The 17,585-nt window shown below is 42.3% G+C and overlaps 2 protein-coding genes across 2 annotated transcripts in view; one reads left to right on the forward strand and one right to left on the reverse strand.

Moving 5' to 3' along the window:
• On the reverse strand, positions 1–14,547 carry ALDH5A1 (aldehyde dehydrogenase 5 family member A1). Its single transcript, XM_028737576.2, has 10 exons — positions 14,034–14,547; positions 12,051–12,134; positions 10,661–10,831; positions 9,239–9,355; positions 8,735–8,878; positions 7,450–7,593; positions 6,109–6,267; positions 5,424–5,593; positions 2,903–2,961; positions 1–2,722 (listed from the first exon to the last, which is right to left on the reverse strand). Exons 1-10 carry the CDS (start codon positions 14,370–14,372, stop codon positions 2,517–2,519), a joined length of 1,593 nt encoding a protein of 530 aa, XP_028593409.2. The 5' UTR covers positions 14,373–14,547; the 3' UTR covers positions 1–2,516.
• The window catches only part of GPLD1 (glycosylphosphatidylinositol specific phospholipase D1), a 27,011-nt gene continuing 23,171 nt past the window's right edge, over positions 13,746–17,585 (forward strand). Inside the window, exons 1-2 of the mRNA XM_028737574.2 lie at positions 13,746–13,847; positions 16,261–16,604. Coding sequence (XP_028593407.2) covers positions 16,511–16,604 — 94 coding nt within the window. The 5' untranslated portion in view covers positions 13,746–13,847; positions 16,261–16,510. The remainder of the gene's footprint in view (positions 13,848–16,260; positions 16,605–17,585) is intronic.

Below are 17,585 nucleotides of genomic sequence, written 5' to 3' on the forward strand. Positions count from 1 at the left end.
TAGGATTTTTTAATTTTTTTAATACGCTTACAAAATGTCACAGATCTGACAGTAGATGTGAATGTCCACCAATTTTAAAGTTAAACATTTATTACACACAGCTGTTTTCCCAATACCCAAAGCAAATCTACACACAAAAGTGAAATGTAAGAATTCAAGTATCACCTTCTGTTAATGAATTACTGTATACAAACAAATAATAACTTTTGTTATTTTTGATGTAAACGTACCATACAAATGCATATTAAAACTTAGCTGATCCAGCCCCAAGAGAAAATTTCTCCAATGAGGCTAGTAGTATCTTGTTACACTTGAACAATTTGTGCTTCTCAAATGTTTTGCTTCTTTTTCCTCAAAGGAGGAGCGTTGACAAGCTTGGGCTATATTGAATCACTAGATTGTCTTAGTTTTGTATTTCTGTGTGTGTGTTTCAGATTTTGAGTTACATGTAGAGCAACTGCCTTAAATATTATAATAGGAAGCATTTCTAGACTTGTCTGTAAGACTGTAGATCAGTCTGTGGTACTAGCCTGTATGCCCACAAATGTAAAAATTATTGTTGCTGGTTTTTTAAAAAATGTAAGATTATATAGATTAATTATTCTTCCTCAGTCCCATTTGACAGTGATTTCTTCAGGAACTACTCAGTTTGCTGGCATTACAGACCAAGCTTCATCTTGGTTGTAATTTTTTATTTTTGTTTTTTTTAGGAATAGCAATTAGTGCTACATAATGTGCTTTTCAGGAGTCGCTATAGTGCCACTATTTAACCTATCTCTAATATAATACAGCAGAACCATTGTTTTGTAGTACAAAGTCACCCAAAATAAGCTTAGCTGACCTGTGTCAATTCTAGAAGTTAATGAACATATATGAAAATAGGGAGAAACAAGCGACTAGTTGTGTGTGTCTGAATGAGATCTGGATTTATGTTTCTCCTGAATGCTAGGTGCTCATGGCTACACTGCGAACTACTTCTCGAGCCAAGTGGTGTCTCTTAGAACTGTCTGTGAAGTGGCAGAAGCTTCCCACTTAAGGAAGACCTCAAATGTTTGTTCCAAGCCCTTTTGGTTCATCTGAAGCAGCCCTTTGGATCGCAAGCAGATTTGACAGGGAAGGGGATTGCACAGCTAAGTCCACTTGAAAACATACTGCAAAATGTCAAATGAAGTTTTGCAATGTAAATAAAGTGCATGTTCAATTGAATGCAGCAGTAGCAAAGCAGAACTGTTAAATCTTTTTATCTTTCGAACGTAACAGCAGCTCATACAGAAAAGGCCTGGTGGAGCACGTGCAGGTAACATTAAAGCTCACTGGGAAGAGCACAAAAATGCTTTTATCTTGTGCCATCAAAAGTCTTAACTTGTGGTGGTAAAATAAACAACTTTTGGGATTCTAGCTGTATGCCACTGTTACTCAAATAGGTTCACTGAGGAAGCTTTAAAGTCCTCCCACATAGTCCCCCCCCTTTTCCCCAGGTCTTAAGCTTTTTCTCTTGTACCAAATTAACTGCTTTCTGTAATCTCTAGAATGAGCAAGAGGACCATGGAGGATCAGACAAGTCTTTCAGAGGAGAAATATTACTTGGCAAGAATAGACATAGGAAACAGAGCTCTAGAGCAGTGTAATGGGCTATGAAGGTGCGAGCTTTTGTGCTGTGGCGCTTCAAATAAAGATTACTTCCTTGTGGAGCTATTGGTCCAAGTTGGTCTCAGTGCATTACAGCTTTTGCAAGACACAATGTTACCCCGCCCATACGAAACAGTTTATGTTTGTATCTCTGTGCTGTTGTACTAATGCATGATAATTTGGTCACAAGGCTCAGCTGCTAGGAGCAAATGACAAGTATCTCCTTAGAGATGCTCTAGTCCTATTGTAAGTAATAGGGAGGGTTCTGTCAGAACTGTGCATATACCTTCAAGGCCATTTTTCAGCTCCAGCCAAGAGCTGAAGAACGATATGAAAAAGTGCAATACATCTTTCCCTAGAAAAGATTTCCTAGAAGCCCTAAGACAGGCAACCAGAAAATAATAAAAACATTAGAAAAAGAAACAGTCAACATTTGGCACAATTATTCAGTTATTTCACACCTGGCTCAGCGCATGAGAAAGGGTAAATGAGTATCTTTTTCCTACTTTGCTACTCCAAAAATCATTTATTTCTATCCTGCCTTTCCCCCCTAACAGACACTCAAGGTAAATCATACATCTTAATTAGCAAAGTTTTCCAAATTCCTCTGAAACACAATCGGGAATTGAAACATTATTTGTCCTTGCATTATGGTTAAGACAGGTAATATAAATAAACCTATATTCCTACAACCTGTGTACACAGAATACCAGAGTTGTTCTATATGTATCATCATGTTTACAAGTAATGACGTTTCTACAAAAACATTATTACTTCCATTTTAAGAGGGAATGAAAAATCACAAATGACCCTGCTAAAGCTTATGAATGCCCCAAAAGGTTGTTTTCTAGGCATTATGAATAGGTTAGACTCCTAACAAATGGCTACTATAAACCTCCAAAACAGACATACTTTATTTCCAAATATTCATCAATACCGTATTTTGAACCTTCTCTTCCCAGCCCAGATTGTTTTACGCCACCGAAAGGGCACTCCACAGCAGACACGATGCCTTCATTAACGCCCACCATCCCAACCTCAAGCTTCTCTGCAACTCTCCAGATCTGGGCCGGGTCTCGGGAGTAGAAATAACCTGCAAATTGTAGCATTGAATAGAAAACAGTTTGGAGTTTTTTGTTTGTTGTTTTGCGGGGAGAAAGGTCATTTTTCTAAGCTTGAAATAGTAAAGTCAAGATGTGGCCTGGTAGTTTGAACCATACCCCATCTTGCCTCCTTAAGGATTGTAGATTTGCAGTATTAAGAACTCACATACCTGCTAAGCCCACGTTGGCTGAATTTGCTATGGCAAGAGCTTCTTCCTCTGTATCAAACCTGCAAAAGTATTAATAGATGTAAATAATAATGGAAGAACTGCTTTATTGCAAGTGGTGTGCAATTAGAGGCCTCTTCCATGGAAAATTCGTGATGGCATCCCCACTCGACTGACACAGATTTCCACAACTTTCCATGAATTAAGCTAGTATAAAAGTTACACCTAGCAGCATCCTAAAAAGCAGAGACATCACCTTGCCAACAAAAGTCCGTATAGTTAAAACTATGGTTTTCCCAGTAGTGATGTATGGAAGTGAGAGCTGGACCATCAAGAAGGCTGATCGCTGAAGAATTGATGCTTTTGAATTATGGTGCTGGAGGAGACTCTTGAGAGTCCCATGGACTGCAAGAAGATCAAACCTCTCCATTCTGAAGGAAATCAGACCTGAGCGCTCACTGGAAGGACAGATCCTGAAGCTGAGGCTCCAATACTTTGGCCACCTCATGAGAAGAGAAGACTCCCTGGAAAAGACCCTGATGTTGGGAAAGATGGAGGGCACAAGGAGAAGGGGATGACAGAGGACGAGATGGTTGGACAGTGTTCTCGAAGCTACAAACATGAGGCTGACCAAACTGCGGGAGGCAGTGGAAGACAGGAGTGCCTGGCGTGCTCTGGTCCATGGGGTCACGAAGAGTCGGACACGACTAAACGACTAAACAACAACATGGGAAGATTAGTAAATCCTATGCAGTTTCATCAGGTTAAAATAAAACAGGGTGGGGAAATGGGGAAGAATTTTCTAAAGGTGACATCCAACAATGGCTATTTGCTTGCACAATAGGGACTTTTACACCTCTCTGCTGCAGCACCCCCATGCAGTACAGAATCTGGGGAAGTGAAGTCCATTGGTGACATTAAATTTTGCCCTAAGAGAAAAAGGTTGGGAATGGCTACGAAAACCACCACGTAATTTCTTCAGTGAGCATTTGCTGGAATATATCTAAGCAAATGTGAGACCTAATGTAAATATATTTTGACATCCAGGTAACACCATAAGTGTTTGAAACATATTAGAAGAGGGTTGGTGGTGTGCCTCACCACACATAATGCAAACAATATTCCCACACTATGAGACAAGACTTCCCAGTAAGTCAACATTTGCAACATTTTAGCACATCCAGAACAGTTTCCCTCAGGAAATCCCTTGGGAAAAGTCTATTCAAGCACTACCTACCCAAGCTATAGGTAAAGGTAAAGGTACCCCTGCCGGTACGGGCCAGTCTTGCCAGACTCTAGGGTTGTGCGCCCATCTCACTCTATAGGCCGGGAGCCAGCGCTGTCCGCAGACACTTCCGGGTCACGTGGCCAGCGTGACAAGCTGCATCTGGCGAGTCAGCGCAGCACACGGAAACACCGTTTACCTTCCCGCTAGTAAGCGTTCCCTATTTATCTACTTGCACCCGGGGGTGCTTTTGAACTGCTAGGTTGGCAGGCGCTGGGACCGAGCAACGGGAGCGCACCCCACCGCAGGGATTCGAACAGCCGACCATGCGATCGGCAAGTCCTAGGCGCTGAGGTTTTACCCACAGCGCCACCCGTGTCCCTTACCCAAGCTATATAAGAAATAAAAATAAAATTGAGGCACCAGAGAAGCTAGAATGTGGGCATCACTGTGAAAGAGGCAAATGCCTTCATTCTTACACATTTGTGCAAACTTCAGGACACATGAAAAATGATCATGAAAAGACTGCGAAAAGTGCTAACAGATCAGAAATTAAAGGCATGAGCATTTTATTGTATTTTAACATGGTTTTGAAATACCTACCTTTCTCAGGCTATCCACATAAATAATTGTAACAAGATTATGCCTGGGATGCATACTACTAAAGTTTTCAAAAGAAATCTAATGTGGTACCTGCTTATATTTTATATACATAAATATATAAAGAAACACAAAATGACTGACACAATCTGTGGAAATTTGCTACCCGAAGTTGGGAAAGGGGTGCTGTTGTCTTTATACATGGCAATTTAAAATAAGGGAAAGTTCCCCACTGCCAGCCAGATACTTTCGCTCCACATAATCCCTCCTGACTGTCGCTGACTTTGAGAAATGTGAATTAGCAGTGAAGCCATCACTATATGAGTAAACTGTATTGCACTTCCATGACTGCGATGGTTCCAAAAAACACAGCTGCAAATTGTGGCTATCGCAGAGTATATTTGTGTAGGGACAGCTCCTTGCCAATTCAAACATTATACTTGGGAGCGTGATCCTTAATCCAGGAATTGTCTGGGAGCGTCGCATGTAATAAGTAGGAGAAATGTCAGCTGTTTCCTGTTGTGAACTACTTCTGCGATAGAAATATGAAACATGCTTATCACAATCCACCTTGCCTCCAGTGTGTAATATGGTGAGGTTAACAGGAGTCATTATGCAGAAGAGTATCCCTGGCAGAAATTGCCATTTTTGTTGTAATAATCGAAGTTTGTTAATGTGTGATCTGCAGAATAAACTTACTTCATAACTGGGGCCAAAGGACCAAAAGTCTCCTCTTGTGTGCACAACATGCGTGTTGTGACATTGCTGAGAAGAGTCGGTTCAAAGAAATTCTTCCCGTAACTGTGCCTTTTTCCTCCTGTAACTATGGACGCTCCTTGGGAAACGGCATCGTGAATATGTTTTTCAACCTAAGAGAAAGAAAGCAAGTGCAGTGTTAGGCTCTCCCACAAAAGAGCGGTTTTCATATCCCAAGTAGAATTTTGTAGTTCGTTAGACGCGGGTGGCGCTGTGGGTTAAACCACAGAGCCTAGGACTTGCCGATCAGAAGGTCGGTGGTTCGAATCCCCGTGACAGGGTGAGCTCCCGTTGCTCGGTCCCTGCTCCTGCCAACCTAGCAGTTCAAAAGCACATCAAAGTGCAAGTAGATAAATAGGCACCGCTCTGGTGGGAAGGTAAACGGCGTTTCTGTGCGCTGCTCTGGTTCGCCAGAAGCGGCTTAGTCATGCTGGCCACATGACCCGGAAGCTGTACGCCGGCTCCCTCGGCCAATAAAGCGAGATGAGCACCACAACCCCAGAGTCGGCCACGACTGGACCTAATGGTCAGGGGTCCCTTTACCTTTATTATTCCACTGGCATAGCCAACAAACGTAACTTGGCAATACCTCTTCGTACCACAAAAAAATTAAAAACAAAACACTTACCTTTTCCACAGCTTTTTCATTAATTAGCGGTCCCTGAGTTGTCCCTTCATCAAACCCATTGCCAATACGTAGCTCTGACTTAATAGCTCGTGCAAACTTTTCTACGAATGCATCGTGGATCCCTTTTTGCACCAAGAAGCGGTTTGTACACACACAGGTCTAAAGTCAAAAGAAATCGTGTTTGTTTGTTGTTTAATGTCATGGGCTCCTTTGGGAGGAAAGGGTGGAGTAGAAATTTAAGAAATAAGCCAAAATGTATAAATCAAGACCAAATGTATGCTGGAAATGTAAAGAGAAAGAGGGAACCTTTTATCATATGTGGCGGATGTGGAAAGTGGTAAAAGCATTCTGGGAGATGATATATATATAATGAGTTGAAAAAAATGTTATAGAAAGCTTTCTCTTAAGAAACCAGAAGCTTTTCTTTTAGGAATTTTAGGTGCAGAGATTCCAAATGACCAGAAGACATTATTCATGTATGCGACTACAGCTGTCTGGACTCTACTAGCTCAGAGATGGAAAGAAAATACAGTCCCTACCAAGGACGATTGGCAGATAAAATTGACGGACTATGCTGAAATGGCAAAACTGACTGGAAGAATTAGGAATCAGGAAGAATCAAATTTTAATAAGGAATGGTGAAAATACATAATGTATTTTAAAAATTTATTGTAAACTATTAAAATCATTAGTAGGATTGACATAAAACTATGAAAAGTGCAATATTTGTTGACATATCCTACTGAGCTCTGTTTGTACTCGGCTGTGTATCATGGGAGGCATGGAAACATTCCGTTTTACACGCAAATGCTTTGGTTTCTACCTTCATCAGCAACACAACTGAGTTTCATGAGCAACAATGTCAGATTTCAAACTAGGTTCCAGTGCAAAGAATGCTGAGGGCAGTCTTCAGAGGGCAACACTAGCTAACCACAAGAGAGGTTAAAAGTAAAGGGAAAGGCAAAAGTTTTAAGTATAGCCCTCCAAATTAAAGCCAAGGGTTTAGTCTGTACAGTTAGTGTAGACATGAAGTGTTCCAGAATTGAACTTCCACCCAAGCATGAATAAACTCCCCTTGAAATCAATAACACTTCTAAGTACGGTAAATCAGAATGTAATGGTCCCACTGTAACTGAACTCAGCTTAATTATAGCTGGGTTGTATTCTGAACTGTCAGACTTATTATTATGACATCTGCTTTTTATAGCTCAAGAATGAGGGGTGAAACGTCTTTGCTTGTGTCCCCCGCCCCAGTACAAGGCATAACCAACTTTGTAAAAGAGCAGTGCTCAAATTATCTGCAAGTGTGGTAGGGGGGGAAACAGGGAAGGTTAATCTCACCTGGCCTGAATTTCTGTATTTGGAAGCCAAAGCTCCTGCTACCGCTTTGTCTACATCAGCACTATCAAACACTATGAATGGAGCGTGTCCTCCAAGCTCCATGGAGACCCTCTTCACAGTGCCAGCAGCATGGCGCAGCAATATCTGCAAGTACACAGGAAACACAGAAAGCTGTACACCTACAAAGATGAATTATACAAACTTAGCTTTTTTTGAATGCCGGGAGAATACTCTGTAGTTGAAATCACGAGTTCCCTACTAAACTACCCACTCATTTTTCTAATCTAAGGAGTAAATGTAGATCCCAAAGTCTTTAGTGCTTATTTTAGATGATGATGATAATAATAAATAATAGTAGTAGTAGCAGTAGCAGTAGTAGTATGCCCCAGCCTCTCTGAGCAGCTTCCAACAAATGTTAAAACCACAGTATCATTTACCTAATTATACACAGTGCCCAGCCTTGGACATGGGATGTTCTCTAAAGCAATAGATGTGAATCTTTGAAACAGTCCCATTCTTTTTAATACATGCATGCATGGTCCGAGATGAGTTGCTCCAATTATGTAAGTGAATGGAAAACGACTACTGGTTTTAGCCTGAGTTTCAAGGGATGGCAGTAAGGGTCAAACTAGACAAGATAAGATATAGATATAGATATAGATATCTTTTTATGTATGTGACTACAGCGGCATGAATATTGATAGCCCAATGTTGGAAAGAGGAAAAGATCCCAACAAAAAAAAAGATTAGCAAATTAAGTTAATGGAACATGCGGAAATGGCAAAATTAACAGAGAAACTTAGAAATCAAGACAATAACAAATTTAAAAATGGGAATGGGAAGTCTTTATTGCATATGTATCAAAGCATTGTATACAAGTTGATACATTAGCAGGATTTTAAGAAACATTTGCATTATTATGATAAAAGATAGAACTGGATACAATTAGATGAATAATATTACATGGACATGCATGAATTAATCATAAAACAATGGAACCACGGGAGGGGGTAGAGGGAAGTCAAGGCATTTGAGAAATCCCACATTTGGATGTTCTATTGAATGTATAAACAGCACTGTGAAGTTTTTAATTTTTATTTCTTTTTTATTTTATTTTAAATATTTTATTTAATGTGATTTTTGTTATAATGAAAATCAATAAAAAATTATAAAAAAACAAAATAAACTAGACAAGATAACATCTAACCAATTAGCAACTGCATTTTAGCTATGTATTTTAGCCACAAATGTGCAGTAGTTTACGAGCCAACACTGAGAAGCTTACCTTTCCTGTAGCCGTTGAGCCTGTAAAAGAGATCTTGGCTACCAAAGGATCAGTGCACATCACTTCCCCAACTGCTACTGCCTGTTGTCTAGAACAGGGAACAACATTATACACTCCTGCAGGTATTCCAGCCCGATTTGCAAGCTGCAGCGAAAAAATAGTGGCATGAAACTGTTCATTTGCACAAAAGGTTAGAATTAGATAATAATGATAAATAACAGGCTGAAGATGGTGCTGAGCTTTGTCTTCTTGCAAGTGTGTCACAAGCATTTAAAAACCACACATAATTTCAATAATCTTATTTTTAAAAATAACCAAAAAGTTAATCTGACTTTTATATAGTGTATATGAATGCTTTTAGATTTTTATTCCAATTTTAGCTTTATACTGGTTTCAGTCTTTGTACTATTCTACAAATAACTCAGAGTGACTTAGAAAAAAATGACTAGTAAGTGCAATAAATAGTAATAATTAATCCACTGTTCATCAATATAAAAATCTCACCTCAGCAAGTGCTAAAGCAGATAAGGGTGTATCTTCTGCTGGCTTCACCACCACTGTGCAGCCAGCTGCCAAAGCAGCACCGACTTTCCTTGTAATCATAGCACTTGGGAAATTCCACTAAATTGAAGAAACAGTTGCATTTAAATACTGTGTGCACATTGGTACAATAAAACAACTGGCAAGTTCTGAAATTTGAGGGGGAAATTAGCAAGATAGAAAGCTTTTAAGATCCTTGGCTGTTGTTTGATCCATCTGCTCCTGAGACCCTGGCAACTTCTAGATACCATCAAACCATGTATAAAAGCCACTCTCCTTTCCACCAACAAAATGGGACCTTAACTTCCATTGAATGGTTTGGAATCCCATTGTTTCTGCAGGAAACCGTGTAGTTACCGTGTAGGGACACCAAGGTCCTGCTCTCTGACTTGCCACTAAGAACCATCAGATTAGCAGATACCAGAAAGAAGACTCAGCAAGCCTACCAATAGCCCCACATCTCAAATTCACTTCCCTGGGAAGTGCATAGAATCATAGAATTGCAGATGTAGCCCCTTTGCTGGTGACTTTTAAAGTGACCTTAAAATGCCTTCTATTTTGTTCAGCTAGCTTTTAAATTTTGTTAATTTTATGCTGTTATTAATTTTAGTTGTTCCTGCACAATTGTTTCCAGTTGTGGGCTGTTTTAATTAACATATATGTATACTTATCCCGAGAGACTTATGCTAAGGGACAGGGTAAGCCTGAGAGCGCTACAGTACTTGCTGAAAGCTCAGAAAGCAAAAAGAGGACTGGGAGAGTTTTCCAGCGAATGATGCTTCTGTAGCTAGTGTGGTTTTCTTTGTCGTTTATCCCCAAGTTCTAGCATAGGTATGGGACGCGGGTGGCACTGTGGTCTAAACCACTGAGCCTCTTCGGCTTGCTGATCAGAAGGTCAGTGGTTCGAATCTCCGCCACGGGGTGAGCTGCCTTTGCTTGGTCCCAGCTCCTGCTTACCTAGCAGTTCAAAAGCACGTCAAAGTGCAAGTAGATAAATAGGTACAGCTCCGGTGGGAAGGTAAACAGTGTTTCCGTGCACTGCTTTGATTTCACCAGAAGCAGCTTAGTCATGCTGGCCACATGACCCGGAAAAAACTGTCTGTGGACAAACGTCGGCTCCCTCGGCCAGTAAAGCGAGATGAGCGCCGCAACCCCAGAGTTGTTCATGACTGGACTTAACTGTCAGGGGTCCTTTACCTTTACCTAGCATAGGTATAGCACATATATTTCAATGCATTTACAACCTGTATATTGTGTGCAAAATTTGAGTTTTAATTGTAATTGTAATTGTAAGAATTTTAATTCATTGGCCTCAGGGCATCACTAATCCTGCCTCTTTTGAATATTAAGAGTAAAAGTCTGACTTAAACAGTCAGCTGAACTCACAGGAGTAATGATGGCAGCAACTCCCACAGGCTGCTTAAGAACTAGAACTCTTCTGTCCTTTGCAGAAGACGGGATGATGTCACCATAAATGCGCCGAGCTTCTTCAGCAAACCATTCCAAGAAAGAAGCAGAATAAAGAATTTCACCCTGTGCCTCCTTCAGGGGTTTTCCCTGTGAATGATTCAGAATGCAGACATTCACATTCAGAGAACTACAAAATGTCTCTCCCCCAACAAAATGATTACAATGAAGGATTTGTGTGATCACGTTTGTTTTTCATTCTAAAGTGTGATTTTAAAATGTCTAAACTGCCTTCCAAGTGCTGGCACTTGCCTTTAAAGTCCTCCTCCATCTGATACAAACCTTAAGAGTCAAAGGCTTAGACAGTCTCTGCATATATGAAGGAGATGTTGTCTTAGAAATGTGGATTTAGACTCATATTTGCCAAGATAATGTACATCGTAGGAGGCACGCAACCAAGAATTAGTGGGCAGAGTGCTTAACCCCTCCTACGTCTGCTAGTTCTCCTCTGCAAAAAAATCCTGTCCACTAGGCAATTTGCTTTTCAGCTGGGCTTGCCTACTTTTATTACCTGCCTGGAGAAAAAAGTTAAGCACTGCTAAGCAGAAGATGGGAGGATGGATGGAGTCTTCCGGGGAGAAACTACCTGGCGTGAAAGGGTAAAGTCCCCTCACCCAGTCTCCTTAGAAGTTTCCCTGTTGAATCCCGGAACTATTTCTATGAGGGAAATATGAGGTTGGACCTTCATATTTCTCTTTAGCATCTACATTTTATTTCAGCCTTCCATGCTGTTTATGTTCAGTTACTCAGGCCTTCTTCCAAGAGCCTTCACTTCACAATGTTAGAACAGCAGCAATAAACATGGTCTTCACAATTGAGTGCTCTGAGGCTATGGAATAACATCCATGTAGAGCTTTGGAACTGCTCTCCTTCATCAACCTTCAATAAAGTAGGTAAAACCTAACTATTTTAGAAGATGTGAAGTTAGTTTCTGGGATGTTTAGAAGCATAACATCCATAAGATCACTAGATGGTTGTTTAAATGTCCTGCGGCCATTTTGACCTCAGGAAAAGCAGGTTAAAACATTTTAAAAGAAATAAACAAGCTTGCACCTCCAACTCTACACAAACTTTCTTAGAAGCAAATTCTTCGGAATCAGGTCTTCTGTGTTACTTTGGGGGGGGGGGAGCTTCAAAAAGTCACTGCATTTGTTTCTGCATTTGTCATGACATATTGCAACATGGAATGACGTCTGATCTGCACCCATTGACTGCTTCACCTTCTAGGCGAGATTCTTGTAACTAGCTTCCTGAAATTCAGCCCCAAATCCCTGAGGAATATGCCCCCCCCACTTCTTTTTATACTTACGTTCTCTGCTGTTATGATCCTTGCAAGGTCATCTTTATTCTCTATCATCAAATCAAACCATTTACGAAGTAAAGCAGCCCTTTCCTGAAAAAGAAATAGTGTTTTAGCAGTATTATTGCCAAGTGCAAAAATTATTATTACTCCAATATTACTTGCATGCTTTACAGTATTTAAATTTGCTTGTCTCCCAATAATCCTGCACGTAGATTCAGGTTCAATTCTAACAGGACTACTAACAAAAGTCGATAAAATTAAATTTGGCGTGCTCTGGTCCATGGGGTAACAAAGAGTCGGACACGACTAAACGACTAAACAACAACAGCATGCATCTCCACTCTAAGATGGAACTTAAGTATTATAATTAATACATGTATGATTTCCCCATGTTTCTTACGTATTGTACGTAAAGTACCCCAGGGAATATAGTTAATGGGGAAACAAATGAACAAATAAAGGATTTCCTTTACTCTGAAGGTGCAAGTTATTTTTTTATTATTTATTTCATTTATGAGTTGCTTCCCATGAGATACCCCCAAGGTATATACAACAGTTGGTTATCTACCCCAGTAGATATTTTTTCAAATCTGCCCAAAAACCGGTATTTGGAGTTTAGAAAGGCAAAATAAAGCCTATATATTTAAGGCCACCCTGCAAACCACATTTACCAGAGAAAAAGCTCTTCTGAATGCAGTGGAACTTACTATATGCATAGCCTTATACAACTTCAAGCAATATGTCTCTGGACCACTTATATTGCAAGAAAAACATACATGTGTACTGTGCCAATATGCTTGATATTTTATGGAAAGCTATCATTAGCTGTCAGTGATGCCCTGGTGGTTAGGGGGAAACACTCTGTACCAGGGGTGCCAACTTGAATAAAATATTGGGATGGGGACAGGTAAGCCCCACCCCACCTAATCGATCACAAGACCTGGCAAACAAACACCTTTTCAATGGCAATGCTCATCAACTTTGTACCTCAAATATTTCATAAGGTTCCTATGCTCTGTACTTAGGAGACACTCCTTTTTTTAAAAAAAAAAAAAATTAAACTGATTAGTTGCTTGCCACCGGAAGGTCTACAAGCAACTTGCAGTAAATAAATAATACCAAAAGGGAAGAAATTGATTGATCGCCTAACATAACACTTATGGAAAACAACAACCCCCCACCCTTCCTATCAGGGCCAGATTTAGGTTTGATGAGACCCTAAGCTACTGAAGGTAACGGGGCCCTTTATGTGTCCAGCTGTCCTTTGTCAACAACAAATTGTCGCTGGTTTTTTAGTGTTGAATATATGCTGTGTGGTAATTTATGAACCAAATAGGTATCTAAAGCCATTTGCAGATGCAGAATGTAGGCACCCTATATAGAGAAATGAGCAAACCAGTGATATTTTACACAACACAAAACACTGTTGATGTATGTAGGTTTTATTTGTTTTTCATCTTATATTTTGGAAATGTACATCCAGGTGTTTTTTTCATTTAAATTTTTTTGGGGCCCTAAGCTATAGCTTGCTTGGCTTATACTGTACGTAAATCCGGCACTGCTTCATATAAATAACAACAAGCAGCATTGACCCATTCCTCTATCTGCTGCTTCTCCAGAGCAAACTCCGGTGAGTTTAAACCCTGGGGGGAAGTCTCTTTGAAGGAGGAGCATTCCCTTTCTCCAGAACGGGCAGGCGCCTTCTGAGTAACCCTGTGTCGATGTCCCCACGGCGCGTCTGGAAGGGCGCGCGCGCGCGTTCCTCGCCAATGTGGGGCTGCCCATGACCTACAGCTGATGCCGGTGGGTGGCCACATGCCAAGGAAGGCCGGGCTCCTCTGTTTTAAGAGCTGTGCACCAGGCGCCGGCGGGCGTCCATCCCTCTTGCGCACAGGCGCAGGAGGGAGCCTGGAGTGGGGCTCTTGCATGCTCGGCTCCCCCTGCCTTGGAAACTCTCCGCGCGTCCCGCAAGCCGTCCCCCTTCCTCACCTTGGCAGACGCCCCGCTCCAAGCAGCGCCGGCCTCGTAGGCGGCCCTCACCGCGGCCTGCGCCTCCGCCGCCCCGCAGTCCGCCACCCGGCTCAGCTCCGCGCCGCTGGCCGGGTCCCGGACGGGGAAGGCGGCCGCCGCTTGCACCCAGCGGCCTCCCACGAAGCCTCCGGTGCGCACCAGGGAACTGGCCAGCGCCCCTGCACCCGGGCTGGTGCTGCTGCTGCCCAGGCGGACGCCGCCGGGCGCCGCTAGCCAGAAGCGAGAGCGGCGGGGAGGAGGAGGAGGAGGGCGAGCGAGCGGGGCTCGGAGGCCCAGCGACGCCCAGCGAGTCGCCATGGCCTCGGCGCCGGGGAAGGGAGCGGAGAGGGTGGAGCTGGGGGCGGGCGAGGGCGAAGGCCCCGCCGAGCGTGGAGCTCCTCGGCAGGCGGGTTTCCCGGGAGCGAAGTCCCTGAATGCTGCAGCGCCACTCGCGCTTACTCGGGAGCAAAGCCACGGAGGGACTTGCTTCCAAGCAGAGAACTGCACAGCGCTGCAACTCCGTGCAAATGCACTTGGGGCCGTTCTCATCCAAGGATTTAGTGGTCTTTAAGCATAGGAGCCAACTCCTAGCGACCAAGGTGCCTTTGCCTCCCCCTCCATTAAAATATTTGAGGGGGCTACCCCCGGCATTGCCATTCAAATAGTGAGTATGTGCCGCGCATATATTGTTCAGGTTGGCACCCCTGTCTTTAAGTCACTCTCACGTGCTTGCTTGCTGGAGAGATTCGCCTTTAGCTTGCGTCGTCCGTTTCATTATCATGTCTCCGTGCGAGTGCTGCTGCTGCTGCTTTGGAGGATGCTCGGTGGCAGAGCATCCTCTTTGCACGCAGCAAGTCCTAGGATCAACCCCTGGCGACTCCAGGTAGGGCTGGGAAATAATGCCCTCTGCCTGGAACCTTGCACTGCAGAGCCACTGCCACCAGCCAGTGTAGGCAATAGCTAGGAGATGCCTTGGCTGAAACTGGAGAGTCACTGCCAGTCAGTGTAAGCAGTGTTGAACCAGAGTTGAGAGTGCTTGAGAGCAGAGCTGTGTGTGTCTTGCAGCCCTGCTCCCCTTAGGGAGAGTGGAGGGTGTTGCCCCTTCACCTGTGTGCAAGCCAGATTCAGCTGCCCTTCCAACTGGTTTCTGCCCAGTCATGGGAAGGCACTGCCTTGTCCTTTGCTTTGGGGCAGCCCTCAGTTTGGGTCTCTTAACCTGGAACTGGCCAACAGCTGTATCATAAGAGGCTCTTCTCTTCCCCCAAATTTGTGACCTGACCATTAAAAAACATTTTGCCCTGCCTCCTCACAGATAATAATGTGTTTGCCAGTGTAATCATGTTAGGTTTCCCAGTTGATGGAATGGGTGCAGTCAAACACAGATGCGGCGGTGCATACAGCAGCCTTTGCCAACCAGGTGCCCTCCAGATGTTTCAGACTACATCTCCCATCAGCCCCAGCATCATATGGGACGGGCTACCTCAGCGGTCAGCAAACTTTCAGCAGGGGGCTGGTCCACCATCGCTCAGACCTTGTCAGGGGCCAGACTATATTTTTTTTGGGGAAAGAACAAATTCTTATGCTCCACAAATAACCCAGAGATGCCTTTTAAATAACACATTCTACTCATGTAAAAACACACTGGTTCCCAGACCGTCCACAGGCCGGATTGAGAAAGCGATTGGGCTGGATTCGGCCCCTGGGCCTTAGTTTGCCTACTCATGGGCTAGCTCCATCAGGCCTCCTCTCCCCTCAACTTTCATCAGGGGCAGCTGTTCCAGCAGTGGGAGAATTTTCCCCTAGTACAGAAGCTGATGGATGATACCAAAAGAATGACTGTGTGAGTACAGTCTTTGGTCCTGGTACTTTGGTACTTGTTCCCATATAATGTGTGAATCAGCAGCAACACTTGTGAATGTAGTAAAACTCCCCCCAATGGGTTAACTGCTGCTAAAAGTTCTTATTCCTTTAGATATAATTCATAAGTATTGCAAACCTCGCATGCATTATGGACATTAACAGAACGTGACAGAACCATCAGTATTTTAGGTTGTTGTTTTTAAGTGAAATACGTTATTTTCACTGATATCACCTGCATTAGCAGAGAATGGTTTAATGAACAATGGTGCGTTGAGAGAGGAGGAAGGAAGGAAGGACGGACGCAGTTGCCAAAACATCATACAATGATATCCTTTCTCTGTTCTAGGCATCATTTCACAGATATCAATGGAAAAGAGACATCGTATTAAGTTTCGTTGGGACCGATTCTTGTCTCAGATCCGTTGGCTGATACAGGGGAAACTGGCAACACATTTCCAAATCATGTGAGGGCCTTAGTTTATGTGCCAGTCACATATTTGATTACGAAATGCACTGTAGCCCATATTTCAAAGGTCACAGTCCTCCTATTGAAAGCATCTTGAAAACCATGGTTTATAGTCCAGAATATCCACAACATGGAAGCTTTCAAGATCTGGTCTGTTCTAGCTGTACTTTGCAGTTTTTGCCGTAAAGGTACACCATGTGGCTTGTCAACACATATTGAAATAGGTAAGATTTGATAATAAAGGCATGAGTGTTGTGAAGCATCATAACAGATAATTTCTGTAATATGACCATTTTAGTTACCAGGTAGGTGTTATTTAAGGGGGGGTGGGATATGCAGCAATTCTTGAATAAAATACTGCAATTACCATGTTGTTTTAAACTGTTAGCAAGGCTAGGGCTGCATGTATCTAGAGAAGGTGAAATGATACCAGCATAATGCAAGCTTGGCATATTTTATTAACAGAAAACAGCATATATGTGTGCTATCTTCAATCAAACATATTAAAAATCTGAGTATCTTAGCCTTCAGGACTAATTTTTATATGCAGAAATTAGATGCTAAATGTTTTCTGAGCTTTCAAGCCTTAAAAAAATTATATGCTTACCTGATATCTGCCCGATATTTGAGAAATCGAGGGGGAGAGGGTAGCTTAAGAATTAGAAATATATTTCATTGTGGAATTTGTGTCTTAACTGCGGAGGCTTCAGTTGCAATTCATTTTGTAATGAATTTTCAGCTACAAAGTTTATGGCTAGGAGGCAATTCAGGCATTTAACTTCTTTTATTCATGCTTTTGTTCTAGTCTTTTGCATAAGGCATCTGAAAACAATACATTGTTAATTCAACAAGTGAAATTAGGGTTAAGCAATATGGTCAAATTGAAAGACTGCTTGAATGGGTAGGATAACCATGATAAAAATAAACACACAGGATTACGTTTATTTACAAATTTGCCATTACCTGTTTCTCCATACATTTTGTCATGGCAAAATAATAGACTGTGTGTGGGTAAGTAAGTTAAGGATATCTCTTGATATTCTTTGAAAACCAGTAGGTGAAGGTTGTTTGACATTTCCCGATATTAAGGGATACGATCATGCAGCAAAATCTGGACACTGTAGGGAATTGCATATTTCCCAGAGGATGGTAAGTGATCTCCAGTTAAGTACTGCAGACCCCCTGTTTTTCAAAAGCCACCAGGA

The sequence above is a fragment of the Podarcis muralis genome, chromosome 8 (genome assembly GCF_964188315.1).
Source record: "Podarcis muralis chromosome 8, rPodMur119.hap1.1, whole genome shotgun sequence".
Lineage (NCBI taxonomy): Eukaryota > Metazoa > Chordata > Lepidosauria > Squamata > Lacertidae > Podarcis > Podarcis muralis.

Coding starts and splice junctions, on each gene's coding strand:
- ALDH5A1 (XM_028737576.2), bottom strand. CDS start 14,372: ATGGCGACTCGCTGGGCGTCGCTGGGCCTCCGAGCCCCGCTCGCTCGC. Junction 10,832..12,050: donor GGATCATAACAGCAGAGAAC/GTAAGTATAAAA, acceptor AATCATTCACAG/GGAAAACCCCTGAAGGAGGC. Junction 2,723..2,902: donor AGCCAACGTGGGCTTAGCAG/GTATGTGAGTTC, acceptor TACAATTTGCAG/GTTATTTCTACTCCCGAGAC.